Source organism: Aethalodelphis obliquidens, unplaced genomic scaffold, assembly GCF_003676395.1.
Source record: "Aethalodelphis obliquidens isolate GAN/ISIS:26980383/991018 unplaced genomic scaffold, ASM367639v1 scaffold3, whole genome shotgun sequence".
Taxonomy (NCBI): Eukaryota; Metazoa; Chordata; class Mammalia; order Artiodactyla; family Delphinidae; genus Aethalodelphis; species Aethalodelphis obliquidens.
The window spans coordinates 11,451,108-11,470,279 of NW_020837947.1; the positions used below are offsets into that span (position 1 = coordinate 11,451,108).

The following is a 19,172-nucleotide window of genomic DNA, read 5'->3' on the forward strand; positions in this document are numbered from 1 at the left end:
TATCATCTTGACTGCAATCATGTAGAAAACGAATGGGGTACAAAGTACATGAGGCTAATTTAATAAAACGAGCTTTCTTTGCTTGTGAAATCTTTGAAGAAAGGAATCATTAGACAGAGACTTGCCTTGTTTTCACCAAGGTCAGGAGGCATGTCAACTTGGAGATGTGCCCTTGGCGAGAAGTCCTTAATTAGAAATTCCTCGGGAGCTGCTCCCAGTAGGTGCTTCCTAAGACGGAAAGACAAAATAACTTAGCAGGGAAGCCCTTACTAAGGGTAAGGTTACAACGTCCAGGTTCAGGTGAATGAAAGAAACAATTTGCTGACAGCAAAAGAGCAAAGCTGTCATGATGGGTTGCTGGATTTTGAATGAAAGTCTCTCCATCATATTAGTAGTAAGTATCATTTTTGTTATTTAACTTTAAATATATACATTGAATGTCTTGATTCTTAGGATAACTTGTAGAGCGATATGAAATAACTTCAAGTATTGCTCTGGTTAAAGGACTAAAACTTGTTAGAAAACATTCAATAGATATATTTAATTTACCCTTGCAGAATCATGTAAGTCATGACTTTTAAAGTCAAGTAGTTTGCTTTTGCATCATGTATGAATGTTTCTCTAAATCGAATGAAGGCTTTGAATTAGACTATGAAATTGGAATTTTTCCAGAGTACTTTCTGAGTTGTTTTTAAAGATTTCCTCCTTCTTGACATTATTGACTTAAAATGTTATAGCAATGTTGATTAGGATGGTTTTGTACTTTTCATTAATTTCCTTAAAATACACCCATATATGTTTAAAGTCTTTTTTTATAAAGTTAACAATTTCTTACCAGTACGATCACTGTTAAAAAACTGATCTATGAGAAATAAGTACTGTATATTGTGGTTGATATTGAGAAGCTCTTCATTTCACTTTAAAAGAAGAACCCCAAGAACCCCAAGTGATTTTGAATAGAAGAAAAGTTTGAAGACAGTATTGATTGGTTCTTTTTTCATTCTACTCTAGCTCTCATGGCTGGGAGTAAATTTATATCTGTTTATTGACACATTCTGTTGGTACGAAGAGGAAGAGTCTTTCCTTTATACACGAGTTATTCTGGGTGTAAGTAGATTTGGGGACTACACATTAATTATCAATACAGAAAGAAAATGCATTCTCTTTTCCCCGGCTTCCTTGTTTTCACTGTATCTCTTTCTTGTGTGTTTATGTATGGACAGTCAACACTGGCTTGGGCTCGAGCATCTGCAGTGTGCCTGAATTTTAACTGCATGCTAATTCTGTTACCAATCAGTCGAAACCTCCTTTCACTCATGAGAGGGACAAGTAGTGTAAGTATTAAATTATCTGAAATAATTTCAGTTGTTATGATCTAATGTGTGTCATTGAAAACAAAGATGTACTTCACTATGAAATTCCCAATAATCCTGGTTAGATTGAGGTCTGTTTCTCTGTAGTGAGAACACAAGGACTAAAACTGAACGTCTGAAATTGGAACATCTGATTTGTCTTTTGCTTTTGCCATTGACTCCCTACATGACATTGGACTCATTGCTCAACCTTCCCCTGATGCATTTGCTTCATTGGAAAAGAAGAGCTAATAAGATTGACCTGACTCGTGAAGATGGAAGTATTATAACAGCTTGAATTACTACAGTTTCTGATTAAAAGGAGCTAAATAAGTAGATGAGCCAAATGCACTCAAGAAGCATCTCTCTGAGTTTTCAGCCCAGGAAAACACAGTCACTGTACATAGATTTTAGTATGTAAATTTTAGCCCCTACCAGACATATTGGGGTATTTCCTAATTATGTAGATGTCACCGTGTTGGGTGCTTACCTGTGTTTCCTGCCAAACAGAATAATGCACTGTACAGAAAAATAAGACCTTCAATAACCCTTCTAGACTACATAATTTATTATATAATCATCTTCATAATTTTATGAATAGTTAGTTGTAGATGCATATAGAGCCTTTCTTGGTGTAGTAAGGAATAATTTATAGACTACTTAAACCATGTCACTGAGGATGATGGTTATAATCTTCATTTTCTAAATTAGCTGAGGCGTGATTATTAGCAGGTTTATTCTAGAGTTTTGGCTTATAGCCAGGCAACTACTAACTCAGTCACTTTTATTGAGTTGAAATTTCAGCAAAGCCAGTAATAACCATTTGATTTTGCTTGTTTAATTAATGGCCACTAATTTTTGTGTCATGTCGCCTCACCTTCAGTAATTTAGAGACAGGGCCTGAGTCTTGCTTTCTTAACTCTTATGACACTGTTATTGCTATGATTTTCCCTGAATAAGACTTTTAATTTTTGTTATTCTAGTGCTTCAGAGGACCATGGAGGAGGCAATTAGACAAAAACCTCAAATTCCACAAACTGGTTGCCTATGGGATAGCCATGAATGCAAGTAAGTGCTAGTTATTAATTGCCTGATTAATTTTATAATACCTCCCATTCACTTTATAGTTTTATTTCCTCCCTGCCAAAGACTCACCCTTAGGTAAAAGAAATCTTTGCCTTCCATCTGACCATACAAACCTTATATAAATGGATTTTTTAATTTCTGATTTATACTCATGCAGTCTTCCCTACCAAGCCTTCAGTTTGTCAAGGAAAAGTTTATGAAACTTCATTTTCATTTGTGAATAACTAAGCTTGTTGATAATACCATGGTAAAAACCCACTTGAAAAATGAACACTTCGTTAGTCAATATAATTCACATCAGAAATAAAATTGACCTATACTCAAAGTCCCATTCAGTCGTAGGAAAACGACTATCAAATGGTATCATGGGCAATAAGAAGAAAAAAGAAAAGCAAGATCATGTGAACAAGGTTCTGAACAGTATTGAGCTAGTGGATATAAAAGGATCTTGAAAAGATATGAAGCTTTATAGGTATATAAAGTGTTATCACTATTTCTTGAATAGAAAACAAGAGAATTCAAGATACAGGCACTAGAAATTAGCATCAAAGGTTAAGGTTAAACTCTGGTGAGGAAGAAAGGAACAGGGGCAATAACCAACTGGCTTGTGGTTTTGTTGGGCGACAAAGACATTGAAATAAAAGGCTATCTGAACAATAAAGAGTTATGATTCAGGACTGTTTCCCTCAAACTAATTTAACAATAAACCGTTTTTCTCATTTGTTTTTATCCTCTCATGCATAAAAAATAGCAGAGTAAAAAGAACACTCAAAACAAATGCGGGTTTAATTAAGCAACAGGACATGACAGACGGTGCCCCAGTGCCAATTAGCACAACTTCGGGTGTGCGCTGAGATGTGTGGGGAGAGTTCCCTACCGGCTGTCTTCAATGCCAGATTAAACCAACCCCGGAAACGTTTGCAAAAGGTCTTTGGAGTTTGTTAAGACTTAAGCGTAAAAATACATCATGTCTTAGAGAACACTAGCGAAGGGATGGAGGACAAGGAACAGGGCTAATTCATGTTTGTGTTCCAAGGCCTGCAATAGCGCTGAGTATATGTAGGTGCCAATAATCTTTGTGAATGCGGGAAGGGATGAAGACTCAGGGAAGCAGATTTCAGCTCAGAAATGCAAGTCTTTGCCAGACCTTGAAAATTATCTAAAATTAGAACGAGGGTCCCCTGAGAGTGCTGAGTTCCCTGTTGGGGGAGGTGCCTAGTGGAATCCAAATTGCTCCTTGAAAAGCACTTCAGAGAAGGAATTCAAGGAATCTCTAGGCTTCCTTTAAAATCTTAAGAATCTTTAATTCTGTATTAAAAGAGGAGATAAAACACAGTACAATGGCAGGAAGAATATGATCACTCTGCAATAGCTTTAAGGCAGAATTGGACTCTAAGAGAAAGTTACAAAGATATTACAGAGAGAAGGAACAAAAAAACCCACAGCATCAAAACAATCAAAAAAGAAATCAAAGGATAAAGGAAAATATGTATTATACAATAGGTTTCTCCTTAAACCTTTGCGTATGTATATTTCTTCATCTGGAATCATATATCAATAGTATACCTGCATCAGTGATGTGTACTGAATATCTCCCGCCCATGTGCAAGATACCCTGATAGGAGCTGTAACCGTCTGAAACTGGTACAGTCAGTAATGTTTTCAGGATGGAGTATAATTCATAGGGACAGCAGTTGACTAGAATCAGATAACCAAGTTATTTTATACCCCTGCTAGTGATGGGTTGTGTGATCTCGGATAAGTTCCTTATGTCCTCCTCTGTGGAATTAAAAGAACAATAATCCAATCTATCCATCCTTATAAGATGCGCAGACCAGTTGTCAGGAGTGGACCTCTAGGAAACCGACAGACTTCAAGGTCATTCACTGTGGCTATTGCAAAGAGAATCAGGTCCAGGTTTAACAGGGCCAGCAGGCTCCGCTCGTCAAGCCCCGCCCACTGGTGCTTCCCCTCACCTCTCACCGCACCCCTTTGCTTTTCCCTAGCTCCCGGCGGTCCCTGAGCAGTCTGTGCCTTTGCTCTTGGTATTCCCTTTGTCCAAAATGCTTATCCTCTCCTTCTTCGTTGGGTAAGTGGTTGCTGTACCCAGGACTCGTTGCCTGGCCAGCTTTCCTCTGAGCCTCCAGGTCTGGACTGTTGGCCCTCCTCACCTGCGGGTCCAGCCGCACCTCCTGCCCTATAGTACTATTTCTCAGACTCTCATCGCCTTAAAATTTGCGACTGTGCCTTATGCCTCTTGGCTTTCCTGGGCCCGGCACACAATAGGTCCTGAACAAATTGGTCAAACCTGAGGATGAGCAGAGAAGTCAGCTAGCAGGCAAAAGAGATCAAGAGAATTCCTGGAAAAAGAGACAAGATATGAGAGTGCGGGAGTTCCCAGGGAACCGGGAGCAGTTTGGGGTGGACGAAAGATAGAGTGGGCAGTGAAGAGGTTCAGAATGACGTCAGTCATCCAAGGTAATCAGTTCGCATTCTGCTATGACAAGACAAAGCAGGCAGCTCTTTCTCCTCCGTCTTTCCCTCACAGATCCCTGGAGAGAATCAGGTATTCTCTCTGGCCCTCTTCTGCTTGAGTCCCCACTGTTTGCCAAGCTTCCAAACATCTCCTGGGGCTGTGCCAGCAGGGTCTGACTGCTTTTGAGAGCAGAGCGCCCCTCTTCTCCCACCTCCATGGCAACCAGCGGTGCTGCGGTTGTTTCCATTCCAGGCAAAGGCGGGAAGGTGGGGAGATCGCTCTCTGCTTCTCCCAGACCCTGACAAAGCAATTACTACATTTCACATTAACTACAAAACGTGGCTGGCAACGGTGCTTTTAGAAGAAAAAAAAAATGCTAAGCCCTGGTTTCATAGATATACCTTTGCTTTTCACATTTTGTCCTTCCGGTGTATTCACTTGGGAGCAGCTGAAAATGTCCCCGTGCTTATTTTATTAGCATCGCCCATGATGCTGCTTTTCAAATAGCCGACTGGCTTAATAGAGGTGTGTAACCTTGGAAGAAGTGCGTCCACATCGAGGTTTGCGTGCCAGCCTCTAATTTCTCATCCATTCCCCTGTAAGTTGAACTGCAGGCTTTAATTGGTCAAATCATTAAAGGATGTAATTAGAGCCTTGTGAAAGTAGGCTGGGGTGGAGGAGGGAAGAGGCAGACAATGGTATCCATAATCAAGGGCATCACCGAAAATGCAGTGACAGGAACTCTTCTTCCTTTGGCTTCCTGCCTTCCTGCATGCCTGCCTATGATAAGAGCTGCTGGAGCCTTCTTCAGCCACTAATAAATCATTTTCAGAGCCCTGTAACCTCACTGGTATAAAAATCATAGTTTCGCAGCTTCTCCGTTCTTATTAATGCAGGTCTTTCTGGGCTCTCTGGTCCACAGTAGACCTTGAAGACGCTTCCAATGGAATAGTAGTACTTTGAGCCCGAGCTTCCTTCAAGAGGTCTGTGAATAGAGACCAAGGCAGCTCTCTCTGGCAAATTCTGCAGCTTGCATCCGCTAGGTTCCAGGGCGGACAGTGACCCACGTGTAGCTCCTGATGAGTTGCTGATTAAACCTCAAGAAACACAACACAGACAGGTTGAGAGAAACGACCTCAGAATCGGGGTGCTAAGAAAAAGTGATTTGGAGGACTCACCACAGAGAACAGTCCCAGAGGCCCAAACTCTTCAGGACTTGATCCCAAAGGAATGGCTACTAGTTCTGCTTGAGGCACGGGGAGGTCCAAGGAGGCTCTCTACCCTGTCCTGCCTATAACATGATTTAATGGGATTTACAAACGAGTGGCATGCACAGGATGCCAGAGAATATGTGTGTTCTTGCAGAAATCAGACCACACACTTGAAAGTTTGGGGCCAGATTCTGAAATGCAGAATCAAGAAGCGCAGCCAGGATTTGTCCCAGCATCCTTCTTTCTAAAAGCTGCTTAATTAGGAGGTGACTAACTTCAGAATGACTGTTATCACTGACAGGCAGGCAGAAAGATAGCAAGAACTGACCACACTTCCAAGATTCTCCCTCAATCACACTCCCTTTGATCTCCTGCAAAAGAAAAAGAAGGAAAGAAAGAAGGGAAAGGAACTTTCTCAGGGCAACTGGCTCTAATTGTAGCCTTTATGGTTTTTTTGTTCACTCTTCAATAAAATCTCCTTATGTGAGCTCAGAAGTTCAGACACCAATTAATGTGCATTTGTAGTGTGTCTAAGATTGTGGCTCTCTTTTAACTGTAAAAGTACTTTGGTAAGAAAATAAAATTGTGGGAAGACCCAGTCACAGCATCTTTTCGTCTGGCATTAAGGTGGGATCTGGAAATGCGTACCTAGGGCTCTTCCAAGGGCTTTGGCAGAAAGTCCCCAGAGGCACCAGGAAGAAGGAACCTGTGTAGTTGGTGACACTGGATTTGCCGTAACACTTAAGAAACCCCTTTGAGACAGTGTTGACTTTGAAAACATATTGAAACATAAGTTTCATGTTTGCATTGCTCTCGTATTGGACTCCAGCTCCCTTTTAGATTGACAGATACTCCCAATTAGCTTCAGACGGAGACACAGGAGCCAGACAGCTGGAAGGGAGCCTAGACATCAAGGTTTAGTCCAGTCCACACATTTTACAGATGAGAAAACAGGGACTGAAAGAAGTTAAGTAACTGAGAAGTATCCTCTTCAGTATTGTTTCTCCTACATGCTCATATCAAATCTAGTAACATGATATGATTTTGATGACTAAGAAAGAGGAAAATAAAACCATATCTCTATTTTATCACATACTTGAAGCAACCGTCACTGTAAATATAGCACGGCTATTCATATTAAAATAACTAAAATGTATAAAGGGAAGAATAGGAAATATAATGTCTGAAAAAGAACAAAATCAGTATCTCTCCTGGTATCTATCAAGTCCCAACAGTCCTGGATTTGGTAGCTGGGATACCTTTGGTTCCAAGCCAAGATCACAGTAAAATTAGGGTCTGATCTAAGAGGAAATAAAACATTTAGACAAACAAAATGGGCACAAGCAGTATCCTCTCTGAGAATTCCTGAGATAAGTAAAATAAGATATTCTAATTTTTATTTTCTACCTGTGAAAAGAAAACAAAATAGAGGTAGCTGGAGCAAAGGAACATTTAAGACATGAATTTTAAAGTACATAAAAAAACTGGAAAGAATAATTTTCAATATATTCCCTCAGGAGCTACCTTTTGCAAAGCATCTTGGGTTTTCTTATACTACTTCATTAGTTTCTTCAGCTCTGTTATGGGAAACCTGGCAAGAAGAATAAATAAAGAGTTCAATATCTTTGCTCATTCAATAAATGTACTTAAATTTAGTTTATCAGTGTCAAATTCTCATGTGGAAATCAACCTAACAGAAAATAGATTGTGATCAACAACTCATTACATGGGAGAAAGATGTTACAGAACGTAGACTATAAAAGACCTAGAATTTATCCTGTGTTCCGTTTCTGACCATCACATGTGGATTATGTAATGGTAAATACATCACTTAATTTTTTGCTTGAAGCTCAGTATCTATTTCTGTAAAATGGGAACAGCTCCTCTCTGTCTGGTGTGCTTTAGTCCACAAAGGGAGAATTGAAGAAAGCTAGGAGCAGAGGAGTGAGGGTAAAGGGATATAATGTAAAAGGAGTATTTACACCCACCTACAAAGAGGACTCCAAAGGTCATAAGTCTTAGGAGCTATTTGACTCTAGATTAAAGACACCAACTGAGCCATTCAAAGAGTCTAGCTAAGCCCTTAGGAGAAATTCATTTTCAGTAAACTGTAAGGATATAACAATTATTGATCAGTGAAAAGAAGCAGTATAACTTAAAGGTCAAAAGATGGGGCCCTGGAATCAAGCGAACAGGGTTTTATCCTACCTTTGCCATTAATGGACTACAGGTCTCTTAACTTGTTATATACTGGTCTGAAAAGTGGGAATAAGATTAATACTTGAGGATTACATGAGATCGTATGCCTAAAGAATTTATAACAGTGTTTGCGGTATAATAAGTATTCAATATCTGTTAGCTATGAAAAATATTACCTGTTTTTTTCAAAACTTTAAGATACTTACCAGAAAACAGCAATTAAAAATACTGGACAGGGGCTTCCCTGGTGGCACAGTGGTTGAGAGTCCGCCTGCTGATGCAGAGGACACGGGTTCGTGTCCCGGTCTGGGAGGATCCCACAAGCCGCGGAGCGGCTGGGCCCGTGAGCCACGGCCACTGAGCCTGCGCGTCCGGAGTCTGTGCTCCGCAACGGGAGAGGCACAGCAGCGAGAGGCTCGTGTAATGCACACACACACACAAAAAAATACTGGACAATGTTTATGTTCAATTTAGCAAATAGTTCCTATTTTACATACAGCATATTGCAAGAGACTGCTGCCGGGTAAGCTTTTCTAGCTCTGTGGACGCTAAGACCAAACAAGGCAGCCCCTTCGTAGACGTGGCCGCATATAGTAACAAATGGAACTTAACGAGGAAAGACACCGCCCCTTTGGTGCTAACCTCACCAAACCCGTAAAGAGACAGTCAACAGCACAGACTCAGAAACACTATATAATATGCTTTGCCTTCTTAAGTGAGCTTCAACCAAAAGTATATTTGAACTGATTTCTAACTAAAAGGCTGTAGAAAAATGTGTTAAAACACGTATTAGCAGGGAAAACGCTACTCCAACAATGTTGCACACAGATTGGCTCCCTGGACCTTTCTCCCTTTCTGTAATCTTATGGTCACTCTGCAGATCATTACTAAGGACAGGCTGGTGCTAAGCATGTGCCGGGTGTTGAGGTTTCAAGATGAACGAGTCTTGAGGCGTCAAAGTCCATCAAGAAACGCAGGTATAAAAAAAGAAAAAAGAAACGCAGGTATAAATAAATACTCAGAACCATAGTATCTGGGAAATGTCATCAAGGTATGACATCCGTGCTTGTGGAAGCGAAGAATGCTTGAGAAGACAGCTTTTGAATTGGGTCTTAAAGCGTGAGGACTGCTTTGCAGCGCAGAAGAGGGAATGGCTCTGTTAAAAGAAACTCAAGTGGCAGAGAGAAGAGGCTAAATAGAAGATGTCATTTCTAGACGTATCTGATACTGGGACCACAGGAATCAAATGCCACCGATACTCACAGAACTTTCTGCTGTTCCTTTTTCCCTCACTCCCCATACCTCCAGCCAGAACTTAGAGCCGTGGAGGACCCCCAGAATTCACCCACAACTGTAGAGATTTATAATAGTAGTAGCCTCTGCTGCTTTTCACTGTGGGTGCAGGAAAAAAAGAAAAACATATCAACTGGGAAATTATCTGTACTCTGGGTAATGAATTCTCATTTCACACTTGAATCTGATCCCAATGGCAAGTATCAACTGGGGCTTCCATTGGTAGGAAAAGACTCAGGATGTCTTTGTCTGGACGTTGTGACTGCTGGCTTCCCCACAGATTTCAGAAGACCGGGAAGAGTAGCATCGGGCACAGACTTCGTAGGCTGGATGATGCTGTGTTCTGAGCTTATTCTCTTCATTTGGAATTTAGACATCACCAATTCCCAGAATTAGAAAGCTGAATTTTCTTCTTAAGAATATACAAAGAGGCTTAGTTCCATAAATACTGGCTTATTTCAGTCCACTAGGAATAACACATGCAAGTATATGTGTGTATGTGTACATGTAGGTATATATATACATGTACACTAAAATGTATAAAGTAAGAATAAAAAATATAAAGTCTGAAAGAGAACAAAAACACTGTCTCCTCTGGTATCCATAACGTATGTCGTGTGCATATATATTAGTGTGCTTGATGTACAGTATTCTAGACAATGCTTTCTTATTTCTTGGGAAAGAAGGTGTGTGTGTGTGTGTGTGTGTGTGTGTGTGTGTGTGTGTGTGTGTGTGTGTGTGTGTGTATCTTCTTATATATATGTATAGGATGGAATACATATATATATATATATATATATATATATAAAATTAGCTTGTATATCATAATATCTATTCCAGGTCCAGAATGATTATATGTTTATAATTAAATTATGGTGAATTGAAATTTAATTTATGTGAATATAATTAAAATGAATGCTGTGAATCATACAATATCTTCAAAAGTATTTGATTCATTCCATTCAAGACACTTGGGAGAGATGCACAAATTACTCCTCCTTAGATATTACAAAAACCAGAACAGAGAAACTTGACCAGATAGGCACTGAGTTTCTGAGTAACTACCAAGGAAGAAATCCACATGGTACATGTCCCATATCATCCCTGGCCCGTAGCCATCCACATCTTGGCGCATTTGTGTAACCTGGAGTACTACCACTGGAGCCAGTCGCCGGAAGCAGAGGGACTTGTAGCCGCACTTTCCAAACTTGGCAACGCCCCAGATGAGACCTACCTCAACCCCATCCGGACCTTCCACACAGTGAGTTCTCCTCGCATGCTACCTGGCTGCTCATCCCCCAGATTCTTCCTTTTCTGATCCCTTTATCAGGAATACTGTATTTCAAAAGCTTTTACTGAAACAAAAAGCTAGAGAGGTTTTTATGCCAAATGCTAACATCAGTTTCACCTTTTAAAAAAGTTATTTTCTTCTGCCATCAATGTTGCTGAGAAGTTATGAACAAGAAGAAAAACCGATGCCACTTAATTAGTTTATAGCAAAAAATAGTAAATACACCTAAACAAGAAATGCAATAACCTGTTAAAACCCTAACATTTAAATTTTTTTAAGTAGCTCATGATTAGATATTTTTTTGCCTATGTTAGAATCATAAAGAATGTGAAGTACCATCTAAATTCAGGGAGGAGGAATTGGATGTCTTCATTCTCAGTTTGCAGATTGTTTTCTGGATCCCTTCTCCTGTGTCATTTTTGGCACACAGGTGACTAGCTAGTTTGGCAAATCTGATGCTGGGCAAAGCAGCTAATTCCAGAATAAGACCCGCATGGCCAGTGACATCATTAATGCTAATTAGCTGTGTGCCCATGTGGGAAACAAAAAAGAATACCCAAAGTGTAGCCACAGAAAGCCATCTGTAAAGACTAAGACATTTCTCTCCTTTAATCCACCCTCTACCTCTCTTTTCCTGATTGATTTAAACTTTTGCCATGTACTACCTACTATATTGGAACATGTATCCAGCAAGTTGACGAAGCTCAAAAATCTGTACTGCCCAAGGAGAGCCCTAAGACAATACTCTCCAGAATGGAAATTTCTCCACTACCATCTGGGCCATCCCTTTAAGTGACCCTTTTGCCCACGCAGCCTGATTTGAAGAAGCAAAATTCAAAGTCTCTTTTTGGGGAAATTCTTCCATGTCATGTCCTCTAATTATCCTAAGATGATTTTGAAAAGCAGGCCACTGATCAAGTAGAGCTACATTTTCTTAGCTGACAACAATTAGAAGCTACAGATGCCCTAAGCTTGTGGGAATGGAATGCCTTTGGTGTACTCATCTGAGCTGCAGGATGTGTCTGGGCACCTACTGGGGTTAACTCTTTTCCCCACTAAGGCTCTGGAAAATTCATTGCAATACACACCCGAGAATAAATCTCAACATTTTGAAGAGACTATGTAATAAATAGCACTTATTATAAATATTTTTAAAGCAATTTAACAAGATGATTAAGCTACTCCCTATATGGTTATTTTGTAATTTTAGAAGCAATATACTATTTAAGTACTAATTAAGTTCAGGAAACCCTCTAATTTGGGATATTTAGAGAAAGATGGGTATCAGTAACACAGTGTGTACATTACAGAGTATTTCTAAAGAGACACGGTGGAATTGTTTAAGACAAATCATTGCAACTGAAACCAGTCTATAAATATGTCATGACAAGAGGGAAGTGGGGATTTGCTTTAATAAGCAAAGAAGAATGATTTGTAATTAGCACATCATATGATGTAAATGGATTTCTAAAATGCCTGGGTACACTTGAAAAAAGTCTTTTAAATGTTGTACACATACCCCTTTCAATTTTATTTCCACTGTTTGCTCTGTGAAGAAGAAATAAACAACAGAGAAGTCCCTGTCCAAATTACCTTAAGATCTCAAAGCAGCCCAAATTAATGAGATTTTACTGACAAAAGATATAGTGTGAGTTCACTGAGCTCATTGTTGTCTCAAAGATAGTAACACAATGTGTGAATACTAATGACTTGGCCAGAATATGGGAAACTCACAATAAAAACAAAATGCTTTGTGATTCACATTCTAAAAAGCTATTTAATCAACCTCTGCATTCACAGGGCAGAATTCTGGCCTTTTGGCAGGGTCTGTCTGATAAGGAGAGCTGTATCTTTATTGATCACCTGGGACTTACAAAGCCTTATTCCAAGCCTCCTGAGGTAACTTGAAAGAAATGCAAGTCATGGTCCTTCCAATTAAAAAGCGAGAGCAAGGAATAACCGCCAGGGGAACAGAGTGTGCAGCTGCTTTGTTAGGAATGCCCCTGAGGGACCTCTCCAAAACAGTGTTTATTAATGTTAAGATGCAATTAAGCATCGACATTCTTATTTTAAAAATTAAAAACTTGAAACTCGGCTTTATTTTGCAGTATTGTATCTTAAAATGCATTTTCATATATTGTCCTAATTTCAATTCAACATAATAATTTTGACATGACAATTGATTTATACAGATGGAAAAATAAATGTAGTTAACAAAATGGCATTGGGCAAAATTTGAGCAGAGTGAATTTCTACCCTCAGGTGGAGTAGAGGAGAGGGCAAGGAAGTTCCTTCTTGAAGTGTATGGGGATGCTTTTCGAGGCTAATATGCTTCTGATGAGAACATTGTGAATTGCCACCTGCTTGGACTCTCAAATATTGATCCTAAAATGGAAAAACAGGACTGAGACATTAATGTCATGGTGCTTGTTTCTTTTAGAACACAATCACTGAGTTGCTAAGGACAGTCGCGGGTATTACTGGCCTGTTGATCTCTCTGGCTTTGATCTTGATCATGACCTCTTCCACCGAGTTCATCCGGCAGGCGTCCTATGAGTTGTTCTGGTACACACACCACGTTTTTATCATCTTCTTTATCGGTCTGGCTATCCACGGGGCAGGGTGAGTCCTTACGGCGTCTTAGAAAGTCTTTTAGATGGAAAAACATGACATTCAAGACTAATGGACACATAGAATGTATGAAAAAAGCACATTCTCTGTGCCAAACACCTTTTTAATAATACTGAAAATAAGCAACGTAGATGGTGAAGGATTATACTTTTCCTAGCTAACTCTGTTGGAGAGTCTTGACATGTATATAAGAATTTTAATGAATGCTGAGTAACAATAGATCTCTGTTTCATTCAGAACCTATTTTCACGATCCAATTTATATGGGATTCGTTGGGATATATATTTTTGACACCCAGAGTTTACTTCTGCTTGACCAAAATCATCCCAGTGTCGGGGAGGGGACAGTGTGTGAGATAGCCAATCTGACCTAGGCTCTGCCACTGGTCTTGAGTGACCATGTGCAAGGCTTTCAATTCCCTGAACCTCAGTTTCCCTGTCTGACCTCTAGGAATCCTTTTTCCTCAAATATCCAATAAAATGCTGTGCTGGCATTCAACACCCACCTGATAACTCTTAATTCCTTCATCAGGAAGCTAGAGCAGCAGCATCTGAAGTATAGCACCTTCAAAGGTAATGTTTTCAATTCTTTAAATATTACCAAAATGGCTCTAGACCAATTAACCAATTGATGTCTGTAAACTAGGTTGTCCCATATTAATTATTTCATAAATTGATGCCCTTTTTTCCCATGTTAAATTTTCAAAGTACATTTATGTATATGCATGATCAATTTGACCTTGAAAACCGTCCTGTCCAATAGAGACGGTGCTGTTATTCCCCATTTCATAAGGAGGAAACAGATGTTCAAAGGGTTAAGTGATTCGCTCAAGATCCCAGGACAAATAAATGGCAGTCAGACCCAAGACACCGGTCTTCAGGCAACCAAACCTTTACTCGTAACAAGCCCTGAAGATTGGGTCTCTACTTTCGTGAATAAACCATTCCTCGACACTTGCAAGACCGTGCCTGGTGATATTGCAAAGCCCTGTATGGCTTGCCAGAAGTTCTTCATCTGCTACCCACACTCACATGATACCATGTCCTGCACCTTGTTTTCCCACCACGGCAGCTGCAGAGTGCAGGGGGGCCGAGTCTCAGAGGTGGGCTCTATTTCTGCCCAGACCTGGAAGGGCAAGCACACGGCCCAAGAGGCTGGATGGCCAAGCAAGTCACACACCACGCGGTGACTGTGGATCCCATGCGGGGCCCTCTGGGAGCTCTTCTCAATCAGCACCTCCCAGCAAGTCAACTGCGTCCTCCAGTCTCCCTCCCACACTAGAAGCACCCCTCATCTCAGCCCTCCACTTCTTGAAGGGGCTCCGAGCGGCTGCCACTGCCTCTGCCCAGTTAAGAGCTCCCCCATCATCTGTCTGCTTGTCTGACACAGACATTGTAGGAGGAAGAATTGCCCCAGGGGTGTATTTTACCCTAAAAAATTGGCCATCCCTCTGCTAACCTTTAGAAACCTAGTCTGTCAATGTTCATATTGATGCTGCTGCCTGGCTAAGGGCTTTTAACTTTAAAATACCTGCAATTGACTCTTCTGAATGTGCCATCCCTCATCCTGACTTTTTGTATTTGGAGGGTGGGGTGGATGGTACGTAGTCCCCAAGCCTTCCACCCCAAAGACTGTCAGGCCTTCCTTTCTCTGCGGCCTCTTCTGCCGGTGCCAGGGTGTTAACCCCTGTAGTTCGCTTGAGAGGCTCTTCATAATTCACATGTGTCTAGAAGAACTCTTCACAAAAATGACACGTGCGTCGCCCTGATCCTTCCTCCCCGGCATTCACGCCCTGGTCCATTGTAGAAGCGCAAGAGGATTTCAATGGGCAGTGTTTCACTGGAGATATTTTTTAATATCCAAATAACATTTCATAAGATGAAATTTTTTTTAGTCATTTTAACTTAGTTGGAAGGCTTATTTTGGGATAAGGGCCTCATTTAATCTTCTCAGCGTGAAGTATTCTACAGCTACTGTTTACAGCAAAAAGTAATTTGCAAATTCTGTACAAAAATGCCAAGTAGGATTATTGGAATGTGTTAAAGCCCACTAATCTTCTTATTTTGGGATGGCATAGATGAAGACATAAAAAGTTTAAAAATTTTTAAAAAGATACCTACTGCATTTGAGAAGTGTTCTGAGGTTCCTTTAGGTAAAATAAGAAATGTTGTCCAAGGCCTGAGAACGAAGGTGTTAAAATTGACAGATTCTTTTCCTCTGGCTCCTATTTTTTATTCACCCTTCCTCTGTCTGGGCATCATTTGCTCATGGGAGATTCACAGATAGTTTTGCTCATCTAACTCAGTGGGATGTTATCAAGTTGGATGACTTCCATAAAACAGACTGGGACAAAGGCCAGGATGGCAGTTCTCCAGGCTGTTTCCAAGGGCATTGCCGTGCCCTCCTCCCAGGCCCTACGATGCAAAAGGAGACATGTTACTCCACAGGCTACCCAGGACCTGAGCTGTGTCATGCTAAATTTTCTCTGTGAGGATCATGTTCCTCAAAAGTTAATCCATGTATTTTACTCATAAACTGCTAGGAATTGAGCAACACCTGGATTACATGACCTCAGCATCACATGCTTCACAGCCTGTGCACCAGTGGGTAAAGGGAGGAATTTGTACCTAAGCGAATTGTCCAGGGTCAATGGGTACTGCATCTATAGCAAATATAATATAGCAGGATCAGAACTTCCCTGGCAGTCCAGTGGTTAAGACTCCATGCTTCCACTATAGGGGGCATGGTTTCAATCCCTGGTCACGGAACTAAGATCCCACATGCTGCATGGCACGGCCAAAAAATGAAAAAAAAAAAAAAGTATATATATATATATATATATATATATATATATATATATATATATATAGCAGTACCACAGGACTCTTGATCCAGTGCTCCATTCACGAAGGTCAGCTTCCTTTTTCACTCTCCAATTCAACAATATCGTCTTGAAGGCACATTTCACACTGACCTATTTTTACCCTGTCAAATACTACGCCTGCTCTCGGTCACTGGCGGGAAAAATACCATTATTCAGGGCACTTCTTTTGACTTCTTCACTTGATAACTTCTAGGTGCTTCAGAAACTTCAGAAACAAACCAGGAAGGGTAGAAGTTCAATAAATTTGCAAAATTTCCAAATAGTACAAAGGTAGCCAATTAGCCCAAATCAGCACTCAGGACAAGACGTAACCTAATTAAAGTCAACAGTCTACAAAAGGATGTGTTCCCACAGTTTCCCTTCATTATTAATTCTCTAACACAGACGCTTTCAGTTTAACACAGGATACCACCGAGGGGTACTTCTTTTCTGGTATCTTCAGAGTTACTCGAAGCTTCTTAAATTCCTATTTTTAAAGATGCTCAGGGAAATACACCCCAGCCCAGATTTCAAGACAGTGGAACTGTTATTGCAGAGTCCGTCGTAGACTATGTATCTGTGGCATCCCAACACTGCACAAAATCAGTTTCAAATTTGGCGGTTTTGTTTTGTTTTGTTTTTAATGGCAAGTCGGATTGTTCGAGGGCAAACCGCTGAGAGTCTTCTGCTACACAACGTCACCTTCTGTAGAGAACACCTCGCGGAGTGGCAGACAGCTGCCCGGTGCCCCGTGCCTCAATTTTCTGGCAAGGAACCTTCGGTAAGAATGAGCCCAGGAGCTTTTAAAAATAGCTGTCGCCACAGTCGAAATAGCTAGAGCTTTTATATGCTTGAAAAAAGAACAGCGCATGTCACCATGAGACAAAGCCAACTCTTTATTAAGTGTGCTAATGGGGAACTGGAGTTATGGATCATTTTACGAGAGGTTGCCTGCCAAAAGCACTTTGTTCATTTTGAAATGTGTTCTTGCACTTACATTTAAATATGGATGGCTGAGAGGGTGGGAATTCAGAGCCCACCCCACCCCCCACCCCCGAAAGCACAGTCCTGTCTCCAGAGGAGTCAGAAAGCTGTTTGGCTCACCTCCCTCTGCACTCAGCTCCCTACCCCCGGAACAACTGCCCTCTCCACTCTGAGAATTAATAGCATCCCTTCCCAAATGAACATTAGGCGACGACCAAATGAGAATCATGCCCTCTCTATAAGCTTGCCTTCTTTCTTTCCACAACTTTCGAGATGGAAAAAATTGAGTTTACGCGCATTTACTTCCTGTTCTAATTAAGCTTTTACTACTGAAATAATGAGAATATTAGCCCCAAATAGACTTAACTAGAGTAGACGATAATGTCCACAAGATCTCAAAAGTAAGATTTCCAGGGTATGCTGTAAGCATGACACTTGGTGGCGTAGATAGATAGAAATAGTGATTCTCTTTGGTATCCTCACAGGTCTTAGAACAATGCAAACCTTGGGGCAGCTGGGTAATGCATGAAGGAAAGTAAATAAAGCCAGCAGATTAAAACAAGGAGGAAACAAGTACCAAAAAATATGTACCATTAAACAATGGGAAGATAGTTTTCAGTATATAAATGGTGAGGATTCGGGAAATTATGTCATCAGCATATGAAGAATATAATGATTGACTTTTTCGAAAATCCCTAACTCTATTAAATTAAGCGCTGGATTTTAAGAGTGGAAACAGCTAGGAAGAATGTTTAAAACCGAGAGAAGTGGAATGGATGTGTCCATTAGACTGTGGTTCTTTTAATGGCCGGTATAGATTGCCTCTGTCTTAAACCCAACCATCGGGAGCCACTACCCAGCCTGCATATTAATGAGGAGCATGAATGCCTCACTAAAATGTTCAGCTACAGTGTCTCCATAAAAAAATCAATACTCTCCCACACCTCATGAATACAGACTAGAGCCTGCTCCCAGAAGCGTGTGCTGACGTTAACTATCATGAGAAGGGGGGAACGTACCCACCTCCCTGTTCCCTCTCCTCTGCTATACTTCCTTGCACACCCAAACTCAGGTTGTCACTCTTTCCCATTATTTTTAATGGATCCTGATTCAAAGCGTGTGTGGGCTCTGCAATTACCGCTTGGCTGAGCTGTACGATATTCTCTCTGATGTCTTAGAGACGCTGAATCCAAAAGGCATCCCAAGGACAAGTGCCCTCGCTTCACTGCACCACACCTACCCCGTCTTTGCAGGAATCCATCTCTTCCTCTTTGCCTCTCTTAACTCGGTGCATTTTCACGGTGCTTTTCTCAATAGAATATTTATCAGTTCACCTTTAGGGGTGTACTACTCCCACGGTAGAGCTAAGGATGCTTTGTACATCACTTCATATAAACTGAACTGATCAAAGGAAACAGTTATACTTTGCAATCCCCTTTTCCCCCACTTGTCTCACTCCCCCTCTCTACCCAAACTCACAGACACATGCAAGACTCCAGACTCTATAGAATTCCTCATGCAAAATCCATCCCAAAAGATGCCTTGGTCTTCCTTAGCCAAAGAAGCACCTTAGTTCATTTAACTGCAACATTAACAAATCATAATAGTAATAAGACGGGCACTTTTTAAATTACTAGGGAATGATGTCAGTGGTATAGGAAAAAGCTTTAACTGAGGTAGAGTCAATTCAGCAAACTTTTGCCGAGTGGTTATTATATTCTTGGCATCGCAGTAGACGCAGGATTCAGGGATGTGGTTTCCGCTCCTGGAAATCTTATTGTCTAGA

General features: G+C 40.7%; 1 protein-coding gene across 1 annotated transcript in view; it reads left to right on the top strand.

Annotated features, from left to right (window-relative positions):
- Positions 1-237: 237 nt before the first annotated feature.
- Positions 238-19,172, top strand: part of NOX3 (NADPH oxidase 3) — a 59,594-nt gene continuing 40,659 nt past the window's right edge. The window contains exons 1-7 of the mRNA XM_027079294.1: positions 238-394; positions 1,012-1,107; positions 1,224-1,334; positions 2,336-2,420; positions 10,733-10,878; positions 13,349-13,530; positions 17,054-17,183. Of these exons, the coding sequence (XP_026935095.1) occupies positions 347-394; positions 1,012-1,107; positions 1,224-1,334; positions 2,336-2,420; positions 10,733-10,878; positions 13,349-13,530; positions 17,054-17,183 (798 nt within the window). The 5' untranslated portion in view covers positions 238-346. The remainder of the gene's footprint in view (positions 395-1,011; positions 1,108-1,223; positions 1,335-2,335; positions 2,421-10,732; positions 10,879-13,348; positions 13,531-17,053; positions 17,184-19,172) is intronic.